The sequence below is a fragment of the Microsporum canis genome, genomic scaffold, assembly GCF_000151145.1.
Source record: "Microsporum canis CBS 113480 supercont1.5 genomic scaffold, whole genome shotgun sequence".
In the NCBI taxonomy this organism is placed as follows: domain Eukaryota; kingdom Fungi; phylum Ascomycota; class Eurotiomycetes; order Onygenales; family Arthrodermataceae; genus Microsporum; species Microsporum canis.
This window is the reverse complement of record NW_003299165.1, coordinates 663,473-687,964: the sequence shown is the minus strand read 5'-3', so window position 1 is coordinate 687,964 and position 24,492 is coordinate 663,473. Positions and strand designations below refer to the sequence as shown.

Below are 24,492 nucleotides of genomic sequence, written 5' to 3'. Positions count from 1 at the left end.
GTGTGTGTGGACGAGACAGGATGAAGCTAATGAGTAACTAGTGCCAGTACAGGACACCCTCGGAAGTTGCCCATTGTCTACGGTTGAGCCGTTCGGTTCCATTGCTCGTCTGGGTGTCTACCGGACGTGGGGGAGAGCGAGGGCCTACGGATTGAACTTCTGCGCTTCTCGTGGCAAATGCGCTCTGGGTGACATCCTCGGAAGGACGGTCTGGGGCAACCCGCGGGATCTCCTTCTAACGCAGCGCAGGAAGATCCTACCAAAGGCCTTGCGCTCTCTTCCGTCCAAGGTCGTTTTTTGGCGGAGGAAGAAAAAGTGACGAAGGAGGGAAAGATAAAAAGTGGGCACTTGTGCTAATCGACGCTCTCCTATTGGTCAGAACTGCTTATCTAAAGTTTTAACCTTAAAAAGCTTCGACCAAGCTGGAACGAACTTCTTGTTTTTATAGATGCAAAAGCAAGGAGAGAGAAACTTGTGGGCGGCGAGATATCAAGGGACAGGGGGATGCAAAGCCATGGAGACTACATGCTGATTCCATGCGCCATAGTCCGGTTGTGACTTGCTGTCTCAACGGCCAAAAAAGGACAGGCGAGACTTCCCCAGTTTCTTCTGCCTTGGCTTCTCCGTGGAAGCCGTGTGGCCCGGTGGGCCCTGCCCTATACCTCAACCTGGTAAAAAGCATGTGCTTCCGCTGCATATCCCCCACCGCGCTGCATTATTTACATCGGTTGAACGACCAGAGGAGAGCGATCATTGGCGGGTAATTTATCTCCAAATTCCGACATCGGCAGCTCGAGAGCCGCACTTTATTCGTCTCTGCCGATGCCTTATTTTGCTCAGGGGCTCCTTCAACCTGCAATATTTCTTTGGGATAGAGATCACTGAGGAACCTCAAAAACGCAAAATCAACATCGGACATGGACTTACGTAACTCAGTCTGTTCCCTGTGCGTTCTTCCTGGTAAAGGAGGGACATCGACACTATCGTTGGAGGATTGTTTAGCGTTGTTTAGGTAACAGTTAACGCCGACGCCGCATCGTATAAAACCGAAGACTGTCCTCACGTTCCCATCCATCGATAATGCCGAATCCTCGGCAAAATAACATATTCATCAGCCCCGGAACTTCCCGTCCCCTTTTTAACCCAAGAGCAAAAAAGCACTAAATAGGTGATCGGGTCTTTTCGGAAGATATCAATCACGTGGAACAGTTAGCATGTGCTCTTCGAGCGGTTTACTGGAAGAAATAGCAACAGTCATAAAAAATATAGAGCAAGAGTGTAGAGTACGTCTTGGGGGGATTCGCGGGCTATGCGCTGGCGGATATACACGCAGGCCAAAATATTATATACCCTTTTCTTCTGCAGCCGAACTCCGTGAATACGAAGTGTAGCCAAAGGCAACGGATAACAACGCTCAACAGGGCTCGGGAGTAGATGCTGACCCAGCTTTGTTGGGTGATGCTATTTCGACTTCTTGGGCTGCTTTCTGAGGCTGGTGATAATCCTCTACAAACGGAGCATCTAGGCCTAAGCCTGGTGGTGGAAAGAGGTATGACAGTACGGTCATCCAGGTGAATCCCATTACCAGACCGACAAAGAAGGTGAGGTTGAATAATTTGACCCAGCCTTGCATGGCGGGGGATTGGTCCTTGTTAACTGATGCAACGAGTCCGGCTGCTCAGGTAAGAAATCAATTTCTTATTCAATGCAACCGTCAAGCGAAGAAATGGACTTACGGATTTGAGACCATATGCTGACTGTAAATGCAGCAATTCCACGCCAGTTGAAGCCGTGCCGGAACCAATATATAGATGACGAGTCTCCCTTGTATAAGTCACATAGCTTGAGTGTCTGGCGTCGAACGATGAGATAGTCCGATAGCATTATCCCGTTGCTTATATGTAAGCTTCAGTCTGAAAGTTCATTTTGAGTCATTGCCTCCATGGAAATATCTTACGTCAAGGGGGCCATGAATATCCCAAAGCCAGATAGCACGGAGAGAAACTTGTCTGCACTGGCAAGAAGTTGCCATGGCCTTGTTTTTTTATTAGCTATCGGCATACTGGAGAGCCATGTATACACTCACTGAGATGCAAGCCCAACAATGACCATGATATAGCTTCCTCTCCTGATGTTGATATATTTGGGTTGCAGGCCGGCTAGATCCATCCCGGCTGACACGGAGTTTACGACAAGTGATATCTATATCCCAATCAGAAAGTTTCAATATTTGATAGGGATAGAAACTCGGGCTAGACTTACCGCTAGTTGCGTTGAGACTGTCCCTATTGAGGCAAAAAACACACCAGCCCGGATTCGTGGGCTAGATTTATAATGTTCCTGCATAGCAGCGAGAAGTTGAATTGGGCTCCAGATGATTTCTCCAAGGATATCCTTAGTAGCGCTAGTTACAATTATCCCAATCATAGCTGTGATTGTGATTGTGATAGGAGCAGCGACTAGTTGAGATAATGTTGGTGCTAGGGGGCGATTTGCATAACGTGTCCAGTCAGACTGCCCCAGGGTACCAGCACCCCATGCACCAAGGATAGCGGTTATTCCAAACATTACGCCCCATCCGACTGAACCTGTTGTTGCTGATTGGTGAAACATCGATCCAGGGCCTCCAGCGTTCTTTACCGCCCTATGAGTTACAGTTAAACAGGGGCCAGAACCATAATATGCTCAATTTATACGTACCAGGCCAAGATGCCGATGCATGTTGAACCGAATAAGATAAATGAGATACCAAATGGGATCTGTAGTCGTTCAGGGGAGATGAGGAGTAATGGTAGGAATACGATGTACCACAGGACCATTCCAATAAAATCGTTAGTTAACAGATGGGAGCTCTCAGAAAATGTGTTTTTCATGTGTGCAAATCCCGGAATGACTGCCCCTACGAGCACTCTGGTTGCCTGGCCTCCCCTATACGGACATCAGTTTTGGGGTCATCAGCGTCGATGTGGAACAGGAACTCACCAGTAAGATTGTATTCCGAACCAGATGCATCCAAGAAAGCATCGGAGGACGATAGGAACTGTTCTCACCATCATTAGTTTGGTATAGCTATTCCAATGGGAAACAGTGGCCACCGATTCAACATACAATATGACCCTCTCATACCCCATGAGAACCGTGAAGCGACAGAGAATCCGATATGATGCCGTTCACCCATCCAGCCGCATGCAACTGCAAGTAGCCCAGTGAATATTCCGCCCGCTGCCTTTTTTGTCATATTTACATCAGCCCTTAGAAACCTCCGGGTAAAATAATCCCAAAGAGTGATACATACAACGCATCCAATTGCTTGCTGGGGGCTTAGCCCAAAGGCCAAAAGAGTGCTTCCAGTAGTCCATGCCGAAATACATGAACCAGACACCGTCCAGTACCCTTATACGAACCCATCAGTTACATCAAATACATCTTTCTATCATCTTTATATTCAAATCTTGCAGCCGGAACCATCACATACCGGCGTAACCCCAAACACCCCAAGTTCGTCGCTCTGGAGGAATCGGTATCAAGTCTCTATTGCACCATACTGTGTTTTCATACGGCGAGTCCTCATCTATCGGCCTAGTAATAACTCAACTATATCAGCAATATTCCTCGACATAGTATTGCGCAGCCAATGCCGGCTTACACAGCCAACCTGCTCTTCAACCTTGCCCAATCGACCATCCTGACGACTCAAATGGCTATATAACCGGCAGATAAAGCAATGAAGCGGTCGAGGCGGCGGAAGCGGAGCCCTTGTGGGGTCTTATACGGAGATCTGGGGTAACAAGCCGCAGGGTCAGAGTAAAATAGTTCGGCTGGCATTCTGGCTATACTCGAAGCATTTGTCTACCAGGATCATACAAACCAATGAGGGCGAAACGGCCTGTTGATCGTAAATCCGCCATTACATACCATAGTACGCCCTTGCCACTTGATCCCCGATATTCTACTTACTATGTATACTGATTGCAAAGGCTTTAGCGGAGATAGAGCAGTTTGTTTGAAACAAGCATCTGGTCATGTGTAAGAGCGAAGATAAACGAAGCGCCCCTGTCCTTGAATGGGGAGACTAGGGGAAATACCAGATCGGAGCAACTCCTAGCTGCATCTTCCTGTCGCTATCTTGATCTAGTTAGGCGAGAAGGTAGATTTAAAATGGTTAAATGGCTTGCCGGAGACGTTTGACGATGAGCCCCCTATTTGCCTCCTAACGGCTTGACCCACGCGAGAATAAAAGTTACCAAGTTGATGGGACGAGGTGGCTGAAGATGATAGCAGCGATTGACTATATAGAAGCGACGATATATGATATACCAAAGTGACAAGGGTCAAGGAAGCATATACATATAGTAACTAACTCATCAGTCGTATGGAGGTAGATAGCTAAGAGATGGCATTCAGTCTCATGGCGACATAGTCCTCAGAAGTGATAGGCTCATACTTCTTTGGCCTATCCGGACCATAACAGCCAGGCAGACAATCAATCACCTTGTCCTTGTTCGCTGCAATAAAGTACGGGATCGAATATCTGGCCCTACTCATCCTCCGACCAGAGCCATCAGTCTTCTCACTCCCCACTGGCGGAGCTCTGACACGGTGCATTGTCGACCGAAGCGTATCATTGCTCCATCTCATCAAGAAATCACCAATGTTCACCACCATGGTGCCAGGAATGTATGGCACCGAGTTGAACACGCCCTGCTTATGAATATCTTCAACCTCCAGCCCACCAACATCGTCCTGGAAGAGTAGCGTCATCGTACCAAAGTCAGTATGGGCGGCGATGCGCTCCTTTTCACCTTTACGGAGCAGCTCCTCCTCCACTGGCGGATAGTGAAGCAGTCTGGTCTGGTTATCCTTCATTGTATGGTAGGATTCGAAGAAGTGCTCGTCCAGGTCCATGCCTATTGCTACGGCGCGCAGGATATCCTGACCGACGCCATGGTTGATCTGGAAGAAGTCGTTGAAGAACGCACGGAAACCAGGGATGGTAGACTCTGGCAGCCAGATGTTGGGAGTTATCTCATCGTCTTCTCGTCCCATCTCGAACGACTCCTTGACGTCGGGAATCTTGCGGAGCTCGCCGACGGTCTCTCTGTCGAACACCATCTGCGTCACTTTTTCACGGCCTATGCCGGAGTAGCCTCGATGCCACCAGCCCTCAGGCGGGTGCGGCGCCCTGTCCTTCTCGGACTGAGGGAGCTCGAAGAGTCTTTGGCTCTGTTATGTATCAGTGGCCAGTTAATATACATATATGACCCCTAGCTATTGTGCTGACAGGGCTTTAGTTACCCAGGAAAATGCCTCGTCGACAACCTCCTGAGGGACGCCGTGATTCTTCAGGTAGACAAAACCGACATCCCGAAAGGCTTCGAAGATCTTTTGGGCTGTGGCTTTTGCCTCCTCTGCGCTTCCGTCATGAAAGGGGGCAAAGTCAACGACTGGAATTTGGCTCATGGTTAGTAGATATATCGCTTGTACAGTGTGAAAATGATGACTGTATGGGTTAAAATATCTATAGATGCAGAGAGAGAACTTCTGCTGATATCTGTCATATTGTAACTATTCAGCCCCAAGCCTTTCGTATACAAATATCAAATATTCGCCCCCCCACCATGCAACTAACTGCCACATGGCAAACTTGAACGCATCTCTTCTCCGTCCGCAGCATCTCCGAACCCGTTAGAACACCATCAAACCGCTCGGTAAAGCTTGAACTTCCCCCGGCGAGGAAAAGATTTTCCTTCAGATGCAGAGCCCCCGGCATAAAACACCGTGGATTGGTGGAATCTTCATGCCTGCGAACTGCCGTTTTAGCATAGCGAAGCGCCCAGGAAATCCGAGAGGTGGAAATTTCTGTTTGCTCGAGCGTTGGCTTCTTGAGCCTTAAAAAAAAAGTGTTTTTGACAGCTCAACAGACATTCAATAGGCCTGGCGTCCGCACAGACTCGTACTCGAACAACCATGAGAAATATGTTAAATGTTGTTTACGATGATCTCTCTTCTTATCCCCCCCCCTTCGTATCCTCCGTCTTAGTGCCCGGAAGTCGGAGATGGAGGGCTGGAGATGCCGTATACGGCTTCTCCAGACCCCTTAAGATCTATTGAACTAAACTCCACCGTCTCACCGGCCATAATAGAGCTTAGCGTGTGGGGGAGGGCTGCGACGAAGGGAGAAGTAAGCTTCTAGGCCTTCTTAATTCCTCGCATCAGGGGATCCCGTAGTTTCCGATCTCTCGCCCGGATTCGGTGGTTGTTAAAGCCATATGTAGAGCATTAAACCCCTCCCCGGTTGCCCTTTTTCCTGTTTGAAAATATCCACAGTTGTTCTTGTTGGCCGTCGCGTAGGCCAGTTCACCGAAAAGGTACCGCTATCTTTACTGTCGATACTACCTCGCAATAAATCAAGTGATATTGCGGACCCAGTTAGATTGGGGTGAGCATGGCAGACAGCGTTCCAAAACAATACCCAAAACAGCGAAAGAGCTTCCAGATAGAAACTCGCTTTGGGGGAGCTAGGGAACTGAAGAGCCGCAAGGATAGGCCGTGCGATGCCTGTCGCAAGAGAAAGACTGCATGTGTCATTGTGACTAAACCACCATGTTAGTTGTTGCCCCTGTATACTCACACGCAAACATCCCTTCTCGTTGATGTCATATAGTTGCTGAATTTTCTAATACAGGCCGCTTCTGCGAGAGCAAATGCCAGACTTGCTCATTTATATCAACACCGAAACCACGACGCCGATCACCCGCTAAAGAGCAAGGGAAAGGAAGCGAAAATGGCACTTCTCCTTCTGCCAGTGGATCGACTCATACCAGCAGTCCGAGGCCTAACAAAGCCGCGCTTTACCATTCACCATCCGACCAGCTGGGCAGAAGTGGGATAGAGGCTTTGAGTCCCATATCGACGCTGAGTGTATCAGACCAGAAACGCACAGCAACCGCAGCAGTGCCTGAATACCCAGACCCCGTACCGGGTCATCCACAAGTCATACCCATCTCCGGGCCACCATTCACTCATCCACAAGACTATTCATACTTCACCAACCCTACCGCACCTCCCCATGCTGTACCTTTGACCACAGGTGGTATAAACAATGGGTGCGCCCTCGACGAAATTACAGGCCATACAGCTCATTTCATTGGCCTATCAGGGGAACAAGACATGGATCTTCTCTCGTCTTTTCGCTCAGACATTCTCAATGAAACAAACTATGTTGACGTCAACTTCTGCCGAGTCGAACCTGGGGATCCGGCACAGGGTCTTCCACCGGTACACTTCTCAGTAGTCCGCGACTGGTTCCCAGAACGAGACCATAAGGCGAAAATGATAGCTTCAAACGGAGTAGAAGGGATAGTAGGTGATCGGGCCGATAGCCTGGTACGGCTATACTTTGAACATGTGCATCCTGCATTCCCAATATTGTCCAAGGGGAGGTTCCTGAGAGAATATATGCAGGATAAATACAAGATCCCGCCATCTTTAAGGGGTGCAGTGTACGGGCTTGCAAGCCCATTCATGAACCAGGACAGCGCGCTCTCTGGAACCCAACCTATCAACCAAGCAGATCTCTTCGAACACGTCCACTCCTCGCTGAACAGGGAGCTAGAGTCTCCCAAGATAGCAACGCTCCAAGCCTGTCTGCTCGTCTTGCACGAACAGCCCGCTGAGAATGGAACGACTGAAAGTCCAAAGGTATGGGCCTTCTCAGGCCAGGCAGTTTCATGCGCACACGCACTGGGCTTACACCGCGATCCGACCTTCTGGGATATACCAGACCAGGAGAAGAGGCTTCGCCGGAAGCTATGGTGGGCAACTTACTATACTGACAAGTGGACGTCGATATGTCACGGTAACCCACCGCACATCCATCATGGCTCTTTCGATACCAAGGATATTGAAATCGAAGATCTCGTGTCAGACGAGGATGTGGCTGGCCAGACATTCCCGGCGTTTGTGCGAGAGGGTGACTGGCCATGTGCATTATCATTAGCTGTACGGTTCATTGAGCGGATAAAATTGACCAAACTATTGGATAATGTGCTTGGATGTTCATTGTAAGCTTTAGCTCTTCAGCCTGGGCTGTGTGTGTTTATTGAGCATGACATATGGCTCTCCGGCAAGTAACTGTGTTGGCTGATGCTTGACAGCACGCTCGCTGGATATAGCGAGTCCATCAAGGGATATCTCGCGAAGGAAGAGCCGCTGCTCAGATGCCAGGCTGCGTTGCAGGATTGGATGTCGTTTCTCCCACAGTGTCTGGGCCTTTCCTTCTCACAGCAACGACTTGGCCGTTGCATCAATGGTGTGTTTTATGGAGACACTTATATAGTATATATGGAAAGAAATAGCCCCTGCTAATGCCATAATAGCATCCCTCCATCTATCCTTCTATGCGACTGAGACACTCCTTTTCAGAGCCCTGATGGCTCCGGCAACCGTGCATTCCAAAACAACGCCCTCTTCTAGCCTTAGACGACACTTCGACAGCGCTATAACCTGCTTTCAATCCTTTGTCCGGTTCGTCAGTACTATTAGACAAGATACCCTGCAGTCCTTCTGGGGTCGTCGTAAGTCTCACATCTGCTCATTCTGGATTCTTGTTCCTAACACGTCGTAGATGCACGCAGCAACTTCATTCTTTGCACTAATTTTCTTGTGTACCTGTTTCTCTGTGCCTTCACGTCTGACCGGGTCATAGCCGCTTACGAAATGTTGGAATCTTTCCACAAGTCGATCAAGCATCTCTTGTCATTGACAGATGAGAGGAATGCCGGTCTCTTGAGGCCGGCTGTGCTTCGGATCGACTCGTTCTTCGGACAGGCAGTGGAAATTATGAGCTCGCAAGCTGGTTCCGTTTCACCTGCAATGGCAGTAGGAGTCTTGGAGGAGCAGCAATGGGCGGTTTGAGAGCGTTTGTTTATAATGAGTATTCCTCGTGGCATACAGATATCTTGTTTGGCCTTGTCGGGGGTTTTGTGGTCAATTGACTTATGTTTAATGTTGTATGTTTGATGTTGTTGATGATGATTATGATTTAGAGTGCCAAGACAGAACTAGACGAACATAAAAGCAGAAATATGAACGAGCCTGTTATTGCTACCTAGGTATTATTTTCACCAAGTAAATACCACATCTATGATCGAATCCTTATGAAAAGAAAAACTTGTATTTTTTGATGGACTCAAGGAAAAAGGGGATGAGGAACATCTGTTTGAATGGCATGATTAACCGACCCTCCGCCCTATCCTGTGTATGTTGGTAAAGGTTTTTCAGTTCGTTCAGAAGAGTGGGAAAAAAAGGAAAATGGTCATCAAAAGGACATAGGAAAGACACATTAGAAAAACACATGGTATGCACTCATTAGGAAAGAAAAAAAGACATGATGAACCCAGCGCCCCTTGGTATGATGGTTTTTTGAGAAATTATGAATTTTTTTTTTTGGTGAATCGTTAAAACGTGGAGGAAGGTTTCTTTGTCAAGATGGGCGAGGCGTTTAGTCGACTTCCTCGACGGTTGGGCCGTCATCGTGCTGGGCAGCGCCTCCTGGGCCACCGGCACCGGGGAAACCGCCTGGACCACCAGCACCAGCACCAGGGAAGCCACCAGGGCCACCTTCGCCACCGGCGCCGTAGAACTTCATCATGATAGGGTTGGCAACACTGTTAGGAAAAGTTAGTCGATATTCGAATGCACATATATGAGTTAGGATAGGATTGGATTGACATACCCTTCAAGCTCCTTCTGTTGGGATTCATATTCATCCTTAGTGGCGGTCTGGTTGTCGTCGAGCCAAGCAACAACCTTGTCGATCTCGGTCTTGAGTTTCTCCTTGTCAGCAGCGTCGAGCTTCTCGTCGACCTTGGAGTCGCTCAAGGTGTTCTTGAGAGAGTAGGCATAGGACTCGAGGCCGTTCTTAGCACCGATACGGGCAGTCTCGGCTTCATCCTCAGCCTTGTACTTCTCAGCCTCAGCAAGCATACGCTCGATCTCCTCCTTGGACAGACGGCCCTTGTCGTTGGTGATGACAATCTTGTTGGTCTTTCCAGTACCCTTCTCGAGAGCAGAGACGTTCATGATACCGTTGGCATCGACATCGAAGGTGACCTCGATCTGAGGAACACCACGGGGAGCAGGTGGGATACCGGTGAGCTCGAACTTTCCGAGCAAGTTGTTGTCCTTGGTGCGGGCACGCTCACCCTCGAAGACCTGGATCAAAACACCAGGCTGGTTGTCAGAGAAGGTAGAGAAGGTCTCTGACTTCTTGGTAGGAATGGTGGTATTGCGCTTGATAAGTGGGGTCATGACACCACCAGCTGTCTCGATACCAAGGGAGAGAGGAGCGACATCGAGCAAGAGGATCTCGTTGGTGGACTTGGAGGAAGTGTCTCCGGAGAGAATGGCAGCCTGGACGGCGGCACCGTAGGCAACGGCCTCATCGGGGTTGATAGACTTGTTTGGCTCCTTGCCATTGAAGAAGTCGGAGACCATCTTCTGGATCTTGGGAATACGGGTAGAACCACCGACGAGGACAATCTCGTGGACGGAGGACTTGTCGATCTTGGCATCACGGAGGACACGCTCGACTGGCTCCATGGTGGAGCGGAAGAGATCCTGGCAAAGCTCCTCGAAACGGGCACGGGTGATGGAGGTGTAGAAGTCAACACCTTCGTAGAGAGAGTCGATCTCAATGGAGGTCTGAGCAGCAGAGGAGAGGGTACGCTTAGCACGCTCACAAGCAGTTCGGAGACGGCGGAGAGCACGGGCATTGGTGGACAGATCCTATTTATTGCAATATTAGCATCTTGTTTCTGTGAATAGAAATGAGCGGAATGGCTTACCTTCTTGTTCTTACGCTTGAACTCGTTGACAAAGTGGTTGACGAGACGGTTGTCAAAGTCCTCACCACCCAAGTGAGTGTCACCAGCAGTGGACTTGACCTCGAAGATACCCTCTTCGATGGTAAGGAGGGAGACATCGAAGGTACCACCACCAAGATCGAAGATGAGGACGTTGCGTTCACCCTCGGTCTTCTTGTCAAGACCATAAGCAATGGCAGCAGCAGTGGGTTCGTTGATGATACGGAGGACGTTGAGACCGGCAATCAGACCGGCATCCTTGGTAGCCTGACGCTGAGAGTCGTTGAAGTAGGCGGGGACAGTGATGACAGCGTTGTTGACGGTGCCACCGAGGTAGGCCTCAGCAGTCTCACGCATCTTGGTGAGGACCATGGAAGAGATTTCCTCTGGGGTGAACTGCTTCTCCTCACCCTTGAACTCGACCTGGACAATGGGCTTGCCACCCTTCTCGACGATCTTGAAGGGGAAGTGCTTCATGTCGGCCTGAACCTCAGCATCGTTGAACTTGCGTCCAATAAGACGCTTGGCGTCAAAGACGGTGTTGACCGGGTTCATGGCGACCTGATTCTTTGCGGCATCTCCAATGAGACGCTCGGTGTCTGTGAAGGCAACGAAGGAGGGGGTAGTTCGGTTACCCTGGTCGTTGGCAATGATTTCGATGCGGTCATCACGGAAGATACCCACGCAGGAGTACGTGGTACCCAAATCGATACCTGAGTAGCTGTTAGCATGTTGCCGCTCCTGATGCCGTTCCTGAGTAAGGAAGATGATGTTGACTTACCGACAGCTGGCGCCATTGTGAATGTGTGTGTGTTTATGTGAAGGAGGTAAAGTGGTATACAAAAGAGAAGAAGGGAATGATGCTTCTAGAGTGTGTGAAGCTGTCTCTGATCAAGCTGTGATCGAGATGATGTTGATGTTTTGGTGGTGTTTTTTGTTGTGTGGGTGTGAGAGAAGAAAGAGAAGAAGAAGTTGTGCGAGATGAAATATGTTTATATGCGGGCGGTGAGGTTTTTCTCTCTACCTGCTGGAAGCTTCTAGCATCTTCGCCTGGTTCCACCCTTCTGCTCCTTTCACGTCACCTTTCTCTTCACTTTCTCGCATCTTCTCCCGTGTTGTCTGGCTGTCCAGCAGTGGCTCGACTGTTCTAGTTATCTATACCATGCCTTACTCTCCTACAGCGCTGTCGTCCGTCTTCCTGCTTCATGTTTACTATCAACAAAAAACTTCATCTTTTTCGAGATGGGCTTATGACGTAATCAAGGTGGGATGAAGTTTTGGTGGAAAGTTCGCGAAGGTACCTGAGTTTACATGCATTCTTCGCGGGGACAAGAAGTATCTCGAAGGTAGCTCGCCACGGAAGTCAATTCATAGAGAACAAGTTACAGCCCAAGAGAGACAGCCAGGGAGACACTTCTGTACTTCTACCACTCTTTACTGCCTTCTGCTACGTTGATGTTTTCTTCCAAGATGTATGTCACGTGACAGACAATGACTAAGCTATCTTGACCTTCCTAACTTGGCGCCGAACTTCAACTTCACATCTTTCTCTTCACTCGCGGGCAACTTCACGCTGCTGGACTCTGCTGCTGCATACCGCTCTTACCACGCGCGCTTCGACTGATATACTTACAATGGGTGACCACACCGAGACGACGCTTCCTGGAGACGACGTTTCCATGGATACCTCCGTGGACAAGGGCAAGGGCAAGGCCGTCGAGCGCGTCCCCGACGACGTTGAGATGGAGGGAGAGGACAGCTCAGAAGATGAAGATGACCTTGTAAGTTAATTGTCCGGTCTTTTCAATATTAATGCGATGTAATACTGATGTGGTTTCTAGGAGGACGGTAAGACGTGATGCGCACCGATAGCCAACCCGGTTCAAGTACTTACTCTCGCATAGCTGTCGACGAGGACGAAGAAGGCGGAAATGATAACCTCGAGCCCATCTCCACAGACAACATCCTACCTAGCGGCAGACGCACGCGCGGCAAGGAGGTCAACTACGCCGAACTCGCGGCCAAGGAGAAGGAGGCCGGTGATGCTGCCATGGACGACGACGACGACGAGGATTTCAAGGCTCCCATCGATGATGAGATGGAACATTGAGTAGCATGCGCCTTGTAGCGAACATAAAACTGCACTTCCCATCTTCAAACCTCATATCTCTAGTTTCGCAGGCGCGGGTGTTCTGAGCCAATTTGCCTCTTTGTGATTCTTCTCTTTTTTCCCTTTCTCAAATTTCACTTTCTTCTGTGGCAGGATGGGGGCTGGCTGGCGGATTGATGGAACGGTCTTCAAAGGGAAAAATATACAAAACACACAGCAACAGTTCGGACGAAATTTTATGGGATGGGGCGATTCAAGGACGTACTCAAACGAACCAGACAGTGATCGGGGAGACTCTCGGCAAATTGTCTTTTCACAGTACCCTTTCATAGTCACGAATCAAATCTACTTATCAGCAGTAACTCCTTAACTCGACCAATTATCTAGCTCCTATTCGCGTTCCTGCGCCTTTTACCTCTTCTTCCAACCAACAGTCGTTATCCTGCTGACTAAGCACGAAATGAACGCATCGATCTAAAATTAAATGCAAGAAAACGACAAGGTCTCCTTATTCTCTTTTTTCTCCTGCTTCTTCCCCTTCCTGCGTCCCCTGCTCGAACAATGTCTCCGGTCTCTCTCTCTTGTCTCCGTGAATAAAATGGCGTCTAGGTAAGATATCCACAGATTCTTCCCCAACCAAAGAGGCTGGCGCAGTACAGTGTTACTTACAATGAATATACCAGATTCACCCACTCGACTCTCCACCAGCGAGATCCACGGTCTTCCTCCTCGCTGTTCGATTCATATAACGGTGGCAGTAGTAGGTCGCCCGCACAAGTCAGTAGTCGATCGCCCTCGCGGCCCGGTGGATATGCACAGGGGTATTCGAATGGACATATAGGTGGTGTCGGTGGTGATGGGTCCACGTACAGGACCGCCACACCGAATTCAAAGTCAGTCCTTCCATCCGCCCTATGATTACTATACCTATATATATACCTACTACTCACACGACGGTTATAGAGGCCAATATTCCGATGCGGTGCTTTCCTCGCTTGAGTCGCAGAATGACTCTGAGATAGCTGGCATCACCGCCAAGGTAAAGATGTTGAAAGATGTAACCTCTCCCCCTTCTCCCTGAAATCTACGGCTAAGATATTTTGCTAATATACTCTATAGATCACAGTAGCTATAGGCGAAGAGATAAGGGAATCAAGCTCCCTCGCTGAAAAGATGAATGATGCCTTCGATTCCTCCCGGGTCAAGCTACGGGGTACTATGAATCGAATGCTTAGGATGGCTGAGCGAACGGGCGTAGGCTGGCGAGTCTGGCTGGGCTTTTTCGTCTTCGTCTTTTTCCTCTTCGCATATGTTTGGCTATCATAGCCTGTTCTACCGTTCGCGTCGAACTGGATCCGATCGAACAGGTCAATACAAACTATATCGCTCACCTTCTTTCGTTGATGTTGGATACTTCGTTTCTCATCGGCGAACTGTACTGGATATAACCTTTTTTTTGCCTTGGGATAACTCATTAGAGGAGTTAGGGATTTCTGGTTTGTCTTCCGCCGGGCCTTGGGATGCTGTTGCTACGTACAATGATGCTTGACGCCTAACTCTCTCACTTCTTTCTCTGTGCATATGTTTGGAGTATCATGCGCATGAGGCTCTTCTGCTCGCTCTATTCTTTTCTTCAGCAAAGGCTTATTCTTAGCATGGAATCTAACACGTTGTAATGTCACTCATCCGCTGAACCATTTTCATATAAAAATAATAATTGTATTGATCATGATAATCTAAACTGGGTATATCGCCTGTTCACAAATCATCCAGGTCGGACTCCTCGTCCGCCTGCCTTCGACTTCGTCGCCGGGATATACTTAGTGGATTCTCCGGCAACATGCCGCTGGAGTCGAAATCTATACTATCGTCATTTCCTCCCCATCGTTCAAGGAAGAGCCGTTCAGCTTCAGTCTCTCGCCGGGGGGCGGAGGGCGTAAGACGGGGTATTGCCCCTCGAGGTAGACTGGCTAGACTTAGCCTCGAATTCTCCACGTCCGTATCATCCTCTTCCTCTTCATCATCATCATCATCATAAACATCCTCGTCGGAGTCTGTATGTTCCCATTCCTGCTGTCGAGAGGGAGTCTCTTGCGGCGCATCCGGTACGCTGCCATCCAAATCTCGTTCCATCATCATATGTGAATCTCCCGGTGTTCTTCTAGTTGGTGTGCGTGCCTCGCTAGTATCATCATATCCATCTCTATCTCTATCCTCTTCTTCCTCTTCCTCGCTCCCTTCCTCTTCATCATCATCATCGTCATCATCTGAGCCGCCGTCCAGCGCCTCAGGAACATCATCATCTAGATCCCGCTCCATCATCCCTTCTTCTTCATCGTCCGGAAACTCCTCTTCTTCATCTTCATATCCTTCCTCGCCTTCCTCCACAAGCCCAAATCCTTCAACGTCGCCGTCAGGGATATCACCGTCCAAATCCCTCTCCATACCCGCGTCTCCCTCTTCACCCTCCCCTGCGCCTCCCTGGCCATCCAATCCCATACCAACACCTTCACCACCTTCAATTCCTTCCATAAACTCTTCTTCCTCCACATCTCCTTCACCGACCCCCGCGCCAACACCCTCTTCACATTCCATCTCCTCTTCTCGAATGCCCATCATAGTCTTGGGGAAACCTGCAGGTCGGATCCATGAGTACCCAAAAGAAGCGATGTTCTGTTTTCGTAGTTTTAGAGCGCGTTCTTCTAAGAGTAATGCGGAGAGCGGGTCAAATGATGCAGAGAACAGAGGGGTTGCCGTTGTTGTCGAGCGTGCATTTCGACGGCCGGATTGTGGATGCTGTCCATTGGTGGTTGCGTTTTGCGAGGAGTTGGCTACAGATCGCCCCGTGTACGAGGATGAGTACCATAACGTATGAGACTATGAAGAACGATAGATTAGCAACCGCTTCATTATGGCTGTCGGTTTTGTAAACTCACATCTCTGGGCTCTATCAACGGGAGAGAACCAAACATCATCCTGCTAATTAGCCCAGTATTGTTGCCCTGGAGCTATATAGCCCGAGTAGATAATGAGTTGGGGTATCGACCAAGTTTCAGAGCTCCAGACCGGCCTATAATACACTTTTTGTCTATCCGTTGATATGTTCGTTGGTTTATGAGGCTCAAGAGCTCTCAAGAGTGTTTAGTCATGTAGAAGGGCTTGGCACAAACAGAAGGCTCCCTACAACAGCCAAAATACACATATGGCAGGCTACATGAGTATTGCAAAGGTAAACTGTTGATGAAGGTTACTCAAAGATAATATCTTCGTATTCTAGATGAGACTTAATGATCAAATACAGCAAGGGAGCATCGCATGGGTGAGGTCAGATTGAACAATGTCCAGTTCACTATCCAAGGAGTATTATAAAAACCGATAGATGTCCGATGCCCGATGTGCTGCACCTTCTGACAAGTAATATGCGCCCTGCTATGACTAATTCTTATGGCAGGCGGGATAGCCCATTATATCCCTGACACAGACATCGGGGTCCAGGCAGAGGAGTCCTCCCTTACAGCAGTTGTGAGTAAAAATGTTCATGCAGGTAACCCCCTCACAGATCCATGGTGCATAGTTGGGGCAGTTTATATTCGCCTCTGAGCGACCACGAACTGCACCAGAGTGGTTAGGGGGGATGCCGTGATTGGGATCCCCAGGCTGAATAGGAGCAGAAATAGTACCAAGGTCGAGGTTGAGAATCTCGTTGTTATCAGTTGCAGCATCACGCTTGAACGGCTTGACCGACATCTTGTTCTGAAGCTTGCTTGTGTCGATGACGGTTCCGGGGGCCCTAGTAAACTGCCCGGTGGCTGGGGCGGCTGATGGTTGAGTTGGAGTGGCCTGAACGTATGCCACGAGAGCAGCAAAACCAACGAAGAGGGAGATAGTAAGCTTCATATTTGCTTGTTGGAATTATCAAACCTATTTGATGGTGTTGTCAGATGTTGCAGGTGTTGTAGCAGGCAGATTCTTGTAGATAGGCAGTTGGGAGTTTCTAGGAACAGAATCCCTGGCTTATGAAAAGAAACAGCCTTTTATACAGTCTCCTTTGCCAGTGTATTCTGCCTGTCGATAACCATCTTCAGTGACTCGCCATTGACTGATCCAGCCCAACGGGCCAGTCAGTGATGCTTGGGGGTATCAACATGGTTATCCAACCGGCAATAGCATGAAGGCATCGAAACAGTGACTTGTAGCACGTAGTCATTCACATCACAGCCATGGACTAGGCAGCAGCCTCATCTCGTGAATGTCATTCTGATATTGAACGATGTCGCTGTTTTATCTTCACTTCTTGGTCGAGCAAGCTCTCACGTGGGCTCAGGCACGCCAAGAAAAGTGCTAGTTACCCGGATAAAATTTTCGGGGGTCAAAAGCGACATCGGCTGCAAGGGACAGCCAAGGTTCAAGTCTCAGCTTCAATCTCCGTCTTTTCAAGATTGTTTCCTTTTCGTAGATAATATTCCTTTCGATTTACGACTCTTGTTTATCTTTAAAACGAAAACGAAAAAGAATCTGCTTCAATTGAAGAAAAAATGTCTCCATCTGCAATTGCTGTTGCCGGAGCGGGCTCTGCGACTAAGGATGTCAAGAGAGAGTCTGGCACTGCTCGTTTGTTGGGATCAGGTATGTCTAGTTCATTCAATATAGCTGGAGATCTGTTACTGACTTGCTTCACTAGGGTCTGCTGGAATTGCGGAACTGCTCATCTTCCATCCGGTAAATGGCATTGCGATCTTGAAATGCATGTGAAGGGGACAAATGACTGAGAAGTTTGTACTGGCCAGGTCGATACAACTGCCAAACGTCTTATGAGCAACCAGGGAAGGGTATGCAGTCCTTCAGGCACCTCTCGGCTTTAACTCATCGCTAACCTCTACCCTCGTTAGATTACCAACATTTCCGAGTTGAACAAGGTCGTTTTTAAGGACTTCTCCTCCGCCGGAGTTGCGCGCAAGTTCACATCCCTCTTCCCCGGCCTTGGGTACGCTGCTGGATACAAGGTACGCACGTTTTTCTAGTATGGCAGGCACAGCACTGGTCCCCTTTCTAACGGGCGGCAGGTTCTGCAAAGAATATACAAGTATGGCGGTCAGCCATTTGTGCGCGATTATCTGGGCACGAATTATGGAAAGGATTTCGATAATGCTTTTGGAAAGGGTACCGGCAAGGCCATCATGCATGCCACCGCTGGAAGGTATACAGCAATGAACCTCTTTTTCTCTGTGGGTATAGACCGCTGACAGCATTCCAGTTTGATTGGTATCGGTGAAATCGTCCTCCTGCCACTGGACGTCCTCAAGATCAAGCGACAAACCAACCCAGAGGCTTTCCGAGGCAGGGGTCTATTCAAGATCATTGCTGACGAAGGTATGGGTCTTTACCGTGGTGCTGGCTGGACAGCAGCCCGCAATGCTCCCGGTTCCTTCGCTGTACGTTTCCCTCTGATACCTGTCAAGAAAACAACCTTGTAACTAACGCCCCGTCAAGCTCTTTGGTGGTTCCGCGTTCACCAAGGAATACCTCTATGGCCTCTCAGACTATAACTCCGCAACATGGTTCCAGAACTTTATCGCCTCGATCGCCGGTGCCAGTGCGTCGCTCATCGTCTCCGCTCCCCTCGACGTGATCAAGACCCGTATCCAGAACCGAAACTTTGAGAACCCAGAGTCTGGGTTCCGCATCGTCAGCAGCATGGTCAGAAACGAAGGAATGACCTCATTCTTCAAGGGACTGACTCCCAAGCTCCTCATGACTGGTCCGAAACTTGTGTTCAGCTTCTGGCTAGCACAGACCCTGATACCTGCCTTTGGAAAGGTAGTCTAAATCATTAACCTGGCCGACTACCCATTCTTCTCTTTCTTTTTACGGCACCGTGCCTAAGGAGGCACGGGTTCTTTCTCGCCCCGGTTGCGTTCTATTTACGATAGATTTTAATATCTTCGCCCGCTGTTCCTTGTATTTATAGAGAATCGTCTCCCCTTTATGGTTATATGTCAGCCATGTTTCTGGAGTTAATGCAAAGTATGACTTACCCCTGGAGACCTTCAACAATCTGAATCTGTAGATGCCTTCTAGCTAGCTAAATCAGAGCTACGTTTGGCCGTTAATATAGAAATTATATTGCTAATAAACCTATTATAATCTACTTTAAGGATTGTCCACCCATTGTCGGCCTCGAGCCAGGTTTTGCCCTAATAATGAATTGAGTCAGGGGGTTGGTTGGGCGATTACCTGGCGAAAAGCGTCTACGTCCGTTCACAAATCTACAGCCGTAGTTTTGAGAGTGGCCCGGCCATGGCGGCAAGAGTGCCAATAACCATCAAACCCCTCCATCTCCATCTTACCGCTTTGTATTAAACAGAATGTTCGATAGGCATCCTATCCTATTGAGCATCGGAGAACGAGGCTTGGATGGAACTGGGAATGTCAAGCCCTTGAACATAAGACGGAGTAACGTGGGACCATCTTATCTCATAGCCTTCTACGCCTGGGGATCCATTGCAGGCTATTGTCTGTTGCTGGGAGAGGGTTATCCCAACTATCCCCGAAGACGGGCCTGTTACCCCCTTTAGGGTCATATTAACGCCAAGCAGTCACAGGGGGAACTAAGGAGAAGGCTCTCTATCCTTCACTCTTTACTCCTTCACTCTTTACTCCTTCACCCTTTACTCCTTCACCCTTTACTCCTTCACTCTGTCCTTCCTTCTATTTCCTTTGGGGAATGTTTGGGGTGTCCGCCAGATTATAAAAACCCCTTCTCCCATCCCCCTCGCCTTCATCTTTCTCTTCATCTTTCTCCCTCTCTCTCCTTTGTGTCTCTCGGGCAGACTAAGTACTTACTATGTTTACTAGGTACAGTTCCATGACGAAAACCTTGGTAGTTACGCCAAGAAAACGTCATCGACAGAGGAATAGAGGACGAGGGCAAGTTCAAAATATTCCGGCTCTACAAAATTATCATCTAACGCTGTCGACAGAACTGGATAGGCTCTTTTTATAAGAGATGGTTACGACACCAGGGGGTCCGGAGGAAAAGCTCATGAAGGAGTTACAAACCTCAGACATGGTCTTTGATCAGAGCCAACGCTCATTCGGGAACAAAGCCGGCGTCGGTTTACTCCAAGAGTTACGAAACATACGCGAAGAAAATAGGGAATTTCGAAGCAGAATCGAAGAATCAACCAGGAGAATTGAGGAATCAAACAGGGAGTCACAAAAAAGAATCGACCGAACATATAGAGCAGCTATGATGAGTGTTATGACCCTCCGTGCTCCAATTTACCATCTGCATTCAGGTGGCCAGATCGGCCCAGAGTACAGAAGACGGAGAAATGCAGTCGCCCATGGTGGCTCTGTGCTCACAGACATATCGATCTTACATTATCTCGACGATACAGCTGCTTTTACGCGATGGGCTACCGGATTTGAAGAGATATATTGTATGCCGTTCCGTTATACCCAAACACTATCTGAAAGCTCAAAGATGGTTGTATTGCTAAACATCCATGCCGATGTTCTACTCCTCGGGACCTACTCTACCTATCAAAATAGCGAGGAAATAAAAAGGAAATGCAAGTCGATCATTAGGTTATGGAAGAATGCGTTTGATACGCAACGTGATCCAAATGGCATTTTCGAGGGAGCAGCTGTTGCGAAAGTGTATGATAGTATCGTCCAGTGGTTTTATGCAGTGTAGATAACTATGACAATTATAGAAATCTGTCGGAATCTGCCATTCGGCCAAAAAGGCGAACCCCGACCAATTGGCGGCAGAGAGACTGGTTATATTTGACAAATTCATTGGGACGTATTTATGCCTGTGATGTGATTATTTCCATAATCTTACGTTGTTTTTCCCAAACTTGAAGTAAACGGCTGTAGGACCCCCTTACCTAGCTACGAATGAGATGGGTTTTGGTATGTATACTCGAACATCCCGCTCGACTATTTCGAGGCCCATCTTAGCACTATATAGGTTGACTTTCGAGATGTTTCTATAAAAAGTGTTCTATACGTCTCAGATACTAGAGATGGCGTTGAGATGCAACCTATGCTGCACTGTAGTCTGACTTCGGGATTATTGCTCGATCTACCAAGTTACATCTTTTGCGCCTCCAAAAAAAAAAAGAAAAGAAAATAATGAGTATCACGTGACATAGCTCTTGCCCAGGTGCAGCTTATTTCTACTTCCAACATTGAAGCATGAAGGCCTTGACGTTTGTAGCGAACAAGACTACCAACGCTCACTTCTCCGCAAACACTTTACATAATGGCGGCGCAAGTGGCATACCCATATCTCATCTCAAAGTAAACCATATGCCATTAATCTTTCTTCTACGGTTACCGGTGCAGAACCCTACTAACATCTCTCTAGAGTTGCTGATCCTATCTTCGCCATAGTAATAGGTAGCTCAGCTGCATTTCTTCGAATAAGACGCGAACACCGCGAACGTTTCCCCGATCAACCCTCTGATATTATTTCACTACTGAGCCTAGCGAAAGGAAGAGCAAGCAGGTGGTGGAATAACTGGGAGTGAGAGACCATATCCGCGATATGAGAACTACAGCTATCTACATGAATGTGATGGGAGATTTACAGCACCGATCAATACTTCTCCAACACAGAAACAGCACCAGAGCAGGCGAAGAAATTGTGGCTATTAGTAGTCGGTGTGTACTCTGTTTTAACTTTGTGATACCTGAACGGCGTTTCTAGTAAAGTGACTGAAGATGAACTGCATCGAGGTAGAATAGCATAGCTCCTTTGTGATAGGAGGTTGAGGAAGGGAGTTTGCGGAATAAGCCTACCGTCGCAATTTTTTTTTGCATATTTTCCGTTTTGACCTTGTACGTCTGTGAAGTCATTCGTATGTATGAATGGCATGGAAAGGAACCTATTCATCCGGTACGCTTGTATTATTTAGAACAAAAATAAAGTACAAAAGCGTGACCAGTATGCAACAACATCACTGATGAGTATTGATCGTGATAAAGAAAGCTAGACTGTAGTGCGAGACCGAAAATGACAAGTCACCGGGAAAGGGGGAAGAAAGAACCAGGAGCAGAAGAGGCGTCACCACTGATAAATGCGACCAGACGCACCGTAAGCTGTTGAACTGGTGTCGATTAGGCTGTATTATGGCGACATGTCACCTCTTTGCCTGCTCTATTCAGCTCGCAAGCACTCAAACGCCGGATACCAAGTCCACATCCTGCCAAAAGAAGGGAAATAAAGCCAAAAAAAAAGCCAGGTTGAGGAGCCGAGGAAAACCAGGTCATTCCTTCATATATCTCGCCGTATTAGATCGTTTATTAAAAGGTAGGGACGACGGATGGCGGCCATATCTCCCTGGCTGCTGAGAGAATGGATTCTATAACTATTCGGATAAGATGAAACCAGATGACGACATAAAAAGACCCTCATAAACACCATTAAATTGAAACCAGACGAAGAGAGAGTGCATTTATTGCAGCTCGGGACACGCCCCGAATGTGTTTTCGCCGGAGTATCTAAGCAAAAGCACACGGTCAACCACATGGATAATCGTGGAGAGTAAGGAAAGAAGTAGGGTTCGGGGAATACACACGTGATGTACAAGAAACCGTCATCGTCCTTGTGCTCCTCATAAATGCTGCTCATGAGGGCGGCGGTGGGCGGAAGTACTTCATCGACGAAGATGAAGATGGCCTTCTCGGGGGACAACTTGATACGCTTTCGGATGACATATACGAACTGACCGACAGTCAGGTCTGCGGGGACGAGGTACTTCTTCTTGTCAATGGTGGCGATATCTGACTTCTCGACCTTCTCGCAGATGACCTAGAGGCAAGAGAGAATGTGTTAGTTGCTTATGATTTATGAAGCCAGAGGCCAGCATCTAAGGGGGATGCAAAGAGGCTCATACAGGAATGCGGTCAGCGTATTTCTGGCGGATACGCTCAGCTTCTGCCTTGCGCTTCTCGAATGGGTGCTCGTCCTTGAACTTCGATCGCATGGTTGCTGGTGTTTTGTCTAGCTTGCTAGCTTGTAACTGCGCTGATAAGAGTGCTGCTGGCGATAATATGCTGGGCTAAGGGGGAGTCGTAGATGCAGGGTGTTGCTGTTCTGTATAGCAAGAGGAGGGAGAGAGAGAGAAGAGTAAGGTAAGAGCTGGGACCCCGCGTACTTAAACGGAAGGCGGTGGGCACGGGACGCTAAGGCTGGATATGGATTAGCGCTAGTTCCACATGACGTGACTGCCTGACTGAAGGCGGTGAGTCAGCCACGTGACACATTATTTGGATGACTAATCCCTCCCTTTCAAGACGAACAAGAAGAAGAAGCAAAAAGAGATGAAAGAGAAACGAAGAGGGAGAGAAGAGTGACTCACGAGCGACGACGATGATGGGAGCCCCTTGCAGGAGGGGCAAAGACGTGGCCATGGCTACTTGGACTGACCCTGCAGCTCTATCATAGGCTTCCAGGCTTGGTGTACACACAGTGGTCGAACTATACATAGTATAACCTAACAGTTCTTCCTTCGATCAACAGGCACCACCAACGATCTCTAGGCAGCCAACATGAGTAATGACTCGCATCTCACCCGCACATGACTCTACTCCCGGGCTTCCCACTTCTACCTTTGGGGCCGAAACATATCAGCCAATGTTTGCGTTTTCTTAGTAATAATACTTTGTATGGAGTTTGCTTCTTAGGGTGTGGCCTGTTTATATCACGTGATAATGATATGGCCCGGAGCTTTTCTTATCCGGCAAAGGAGCTTGGACATATAAGACGAAGACAAGACAAACATCGGCCCTGGAGTTCATTGCTATCTCATTCTTTTGTTTGGGATATTGGGTTCTATTTGGTTATAATTGAGCATTTTGGGTGGTTTGCATATAGCTGGATACTCATGGCTACTCCTCGCATATCCGCGATCCTTTCAAGGAATCTACGGCGTGTGCCCTTTGCACAATACCAATGCCTCCGGAATACAAGGCGTCAAGCCCATAGTATAGCCAGTGGTTACGTGGGAAGTTCAAGAAGAGCTCTACCCTTCATTGGCTTTGCGACGGCCTTCACGGCACTGGCACTATACTCCACGGTTTGCGCTATCACCCTTACTCTACGCGAAAGCCCGTCTGCTAACGATACCGGTAGTCTTCCTCCACACCCATCTCCCTCGAGGCTCCTACCATTGCCAAGCTCGATGAACAAACAAAACGCCAGACTGAAATAACGTCTTCCTCGCCTATGCGTCTGCGCATGGAGAAAATGATAAAAGAGCAACAAATGCGAATAATTGACGAACTCTCCAAGGTAGACGGTAAATCTTTTACCATTGACGAATGGAATCGTCCCGACGGAGGAGGTGGTATTTCATGTGTCTTACAGGATGGAAATGTGTTCGAAAAGGCTGGTGTCAACGTCTCTGTTGTATATGGCAAATTGCCCCGCCCGGCAATCGAGAAGATGCGCGCAGACCATAAATCATTCGTCTCAGCAGACGTCGAGTCTTTGGATTCTTGCCG

At 48.4% G+C, this 24,492-nt stretch overlaps 12 protein-coding genes across 12 annotated transcripts in view; 6 read left to right on the top strand and 6 right to left on the bottom strand.

The window, feature by feature from the left end:
* Positions 1-715: 715 nt before the first annotated feature.
* MCYG_05323 (uncharacterized protein) lies at positions 716-1,075 on the bottom strand (the record flags this gene model as incomplete). The annotated part of the gene is made up of 1 exon (XM_002845408.1): positions 716-1,075. The coding sequence occupies one exon, from the start codon at positions 1,073-1,075 to the stop codon at positions 716-718; it is 360 nt and encodes a 119-aa protein (XP_002845454.1).
* A 339-nt stretch (positions 1,076-1,414) lies between these two features.
* Positions 1,415-3,684, bottom strand: MCYG_05322 (NCS1 nucleoside transporter family protein; the record flags this gene model as incomplete). The annotated part of the gene is made up of 11 exons (XM_002845407.1): positions 1,415-1,674; positions 1,737-1,906; positions 1,958-2,035; positions 2,087-2,202; positions 2,263-2,644; positions 2,701-2,928; positions 2,983-3,040; positions 3,109-3,226; positions 3,296-3,393; positions 3,476-3,579; positions 3,647-3,684. 11 exons carry the CDS (start codon positions 3,682-3,684, stop codon positions 1,415-1,417), a joined length of 1,650 nt encoding a protein of 549 aa, XP_002845453.1.
* Positions 3,685-4,386: 702 nt separating this feature from the next.
* Positions 4,387-5,460, bottom strand: MCYG_05321 (flavonol synthase/flavanone 3-hydroxylase; the record flags this gene model as incomplete). Its single annotated transcript, XM_002845406.1, has 2 exons — positions 4,387-5,223; positions 5,296-5,460. The coding sequence occupies 2 exons, from the start codon at positions 5,458-5,460 to the stop codon at positions 4,387-4,389; spliced, it is 1,002 nt and encodes a 333-aa protein (XP_002845452.1).
* A 985-nt stretch (positions 5,461-6,445) lies between these two features.
* MCYG_05320 (fungal specific transcription factor domain-containing protein) lies at positions 6,446-9,113 on the top strand (the record flags this gene model as incomplete). The annotated part of the gene is made up of 6 exons (XM_002845405.1): positions 6,446-6,605; positions 6,686-8,063; positions 8,157-8,311; positions 8,379-8,576; positions 8,627-8,910; positions 9,048-9,113. The coding sequence occupies 6 exons, from the start codon at positions 6,446-6,448 to the stop codon at positions 9,111-9,113; spliced, it is 2,241 nt and encodes a 746-aa protein (XP_002845451.1).
* Positions 9,114-9,502: 389 nt separating this feature from the next.
* Positions 9,503-11,662, bottom strand: MCYG_05319 (hsp70-like protein; the record flags this gene model as incomplete). The annotated part of the gene is made up of 4 exons (XM_002845404.1): positions 9,503-9,668; positions 9,737-10,788; positions 10,848-11,578; positions 11,647-11,662. The coding sequence occupies 4 exons, from the start codon at positions 11,660-11,662 to the stop codon at positions 9,503-9,505; spliced, it is 1,965 nt and encodes a 654-aa protein (XP_002845450.1).
* An 837-nt stretch (positions 11,663-12,499) lies between these two features.
* MCYG_05318 (conserved hypothetical protein) lies at positions 12,500-12,975 on the top strand (the record flags this gene model as incomplete). The annotated part of the gene is made up of 3 exons (XM_002845403.1): positions 12,500-12,646; positions 12,707-12,713; positions 12,770-12,975. 3 exons carry the CDS (start codon positions 12,500-12,502, stop codon positions 12,973-12,975), a joined length of 360 nt encoding a protein of 119 aa, XP_002845449.1.
* A 598-nt stretch (positions 12,976-13,573) lies between these two features.
* Positions 13,574-14,301, top strand: MCYG_05317 (V-SNARE; the record flags this gene model as incomplete). Its single annotated transcript, XM_002845402.1, has 4 exons — positions 13,574-13,584; positions 13,659-13,868; positions 13,939-14,032; positions 14,095-14,301. 4 exons carry the CDS (start codon positions 13,574-13,576, stop codon positions 14,299-14,301), a joined length of 522 nt encoding a protein of 173 aa, XP_002845448.1.
* A 432-nt stretch (positions 14,302-14,733) lies between these two features.
* Positions 14,734-15,947, bottom strand: MCYG_05316 (conserved hypothetical protein; the record flags this gene model as incomplete). The annotated part of the gene is made up of 2 exons (XM_002845401.1): positions 14,734-15,852; positions 15,912-15,947. 2 exons carry the CDS (start codon positions 15,945-15,947, stop codon positions 14,734-14,736), a joined length of 1,155 nt encoding a protein of 384 aa, XP_002845447.1.
* A 463-nt stretch (positions 15,948-16,410) lies between these two features.
* Positions 16,411-16,872, bottom strand: MCYG_05315 (conserved hypothetical protein; the record flags this gene model as incomplete). The annotated part of the gene is made up of 2 exons (XM_002845400.1): positions 16,411-16,485; positions 16,525-16,872. The coding sequence occupies 2 exons, from the start codon at positions 16,870-16,872 to the stop codon at positions 16,411-16,413; spliced, it is 423 nt and encodes a 140-aa protein (XP_002845446.1).
* Positions 16,873-17,510: 638 nt separating this feature from the next.
* MCYG_05314 (mitochondrial carrier protein) lies at positions 17,511-18,801 on the top strand (the record flags this gene model as incomplete). The annotated part of the gene is made up of 7 exons (XM_002845399.1): positions 17,511-17,601; positions 17,657-17,694; positions 17,763-17,804; positions 17,865-17,978; positions 18,039-18,172; positions 18,230-18,407; positions 18,466-18,801. 7 exons carry the CDS (start codon positions 17,511-17,513, stop codon positions 18,799-18,801), a joined length of 933 nt encoding a protein of 310 aa, XP_002845445.1.
* A 1,180-nt stretch (positions 18,802-19,981) lies between these two features.
* MCYG_05313 (uncharacterized protein) lies at positions 19,982-20,674 on the top strand (the record flags this gene model as incomplete). The annotated part of the gene is made up of 1 exon (XM_002845398.1): positions 19,982-20,674. One exon carries the CDS (start codon positions 19,982-19,984, stop codon positions 20,672-20,674), a length of 693 nt encoding a protein of 230 aa, XP_002845444.1.
* Positions 20,675-23,873: 3,199 nt separating this feature from the next.
* The window catches only part of MCYG_05312 (coproporphyrinogen III oxidase), a gene marked incomplete at both ends in the record, with an annotated part of 1,348 nt that continues 729 nt past the window's right edge, over positions 23,874-24,492 (top strand). Inside the window, 2 exons of the mRNA XM_002845397.1 lie at positions 23,874-24,065; positions 24,122-24,474. Coding sequence (XP_002845443.1) covers positions 23,874-24,065; positions 24,122-24,474 — 545 coding nt within the window. The remainder of the gene's footprint in view (positions 24,066-24,121; positions 24,475-24,492) is intronic.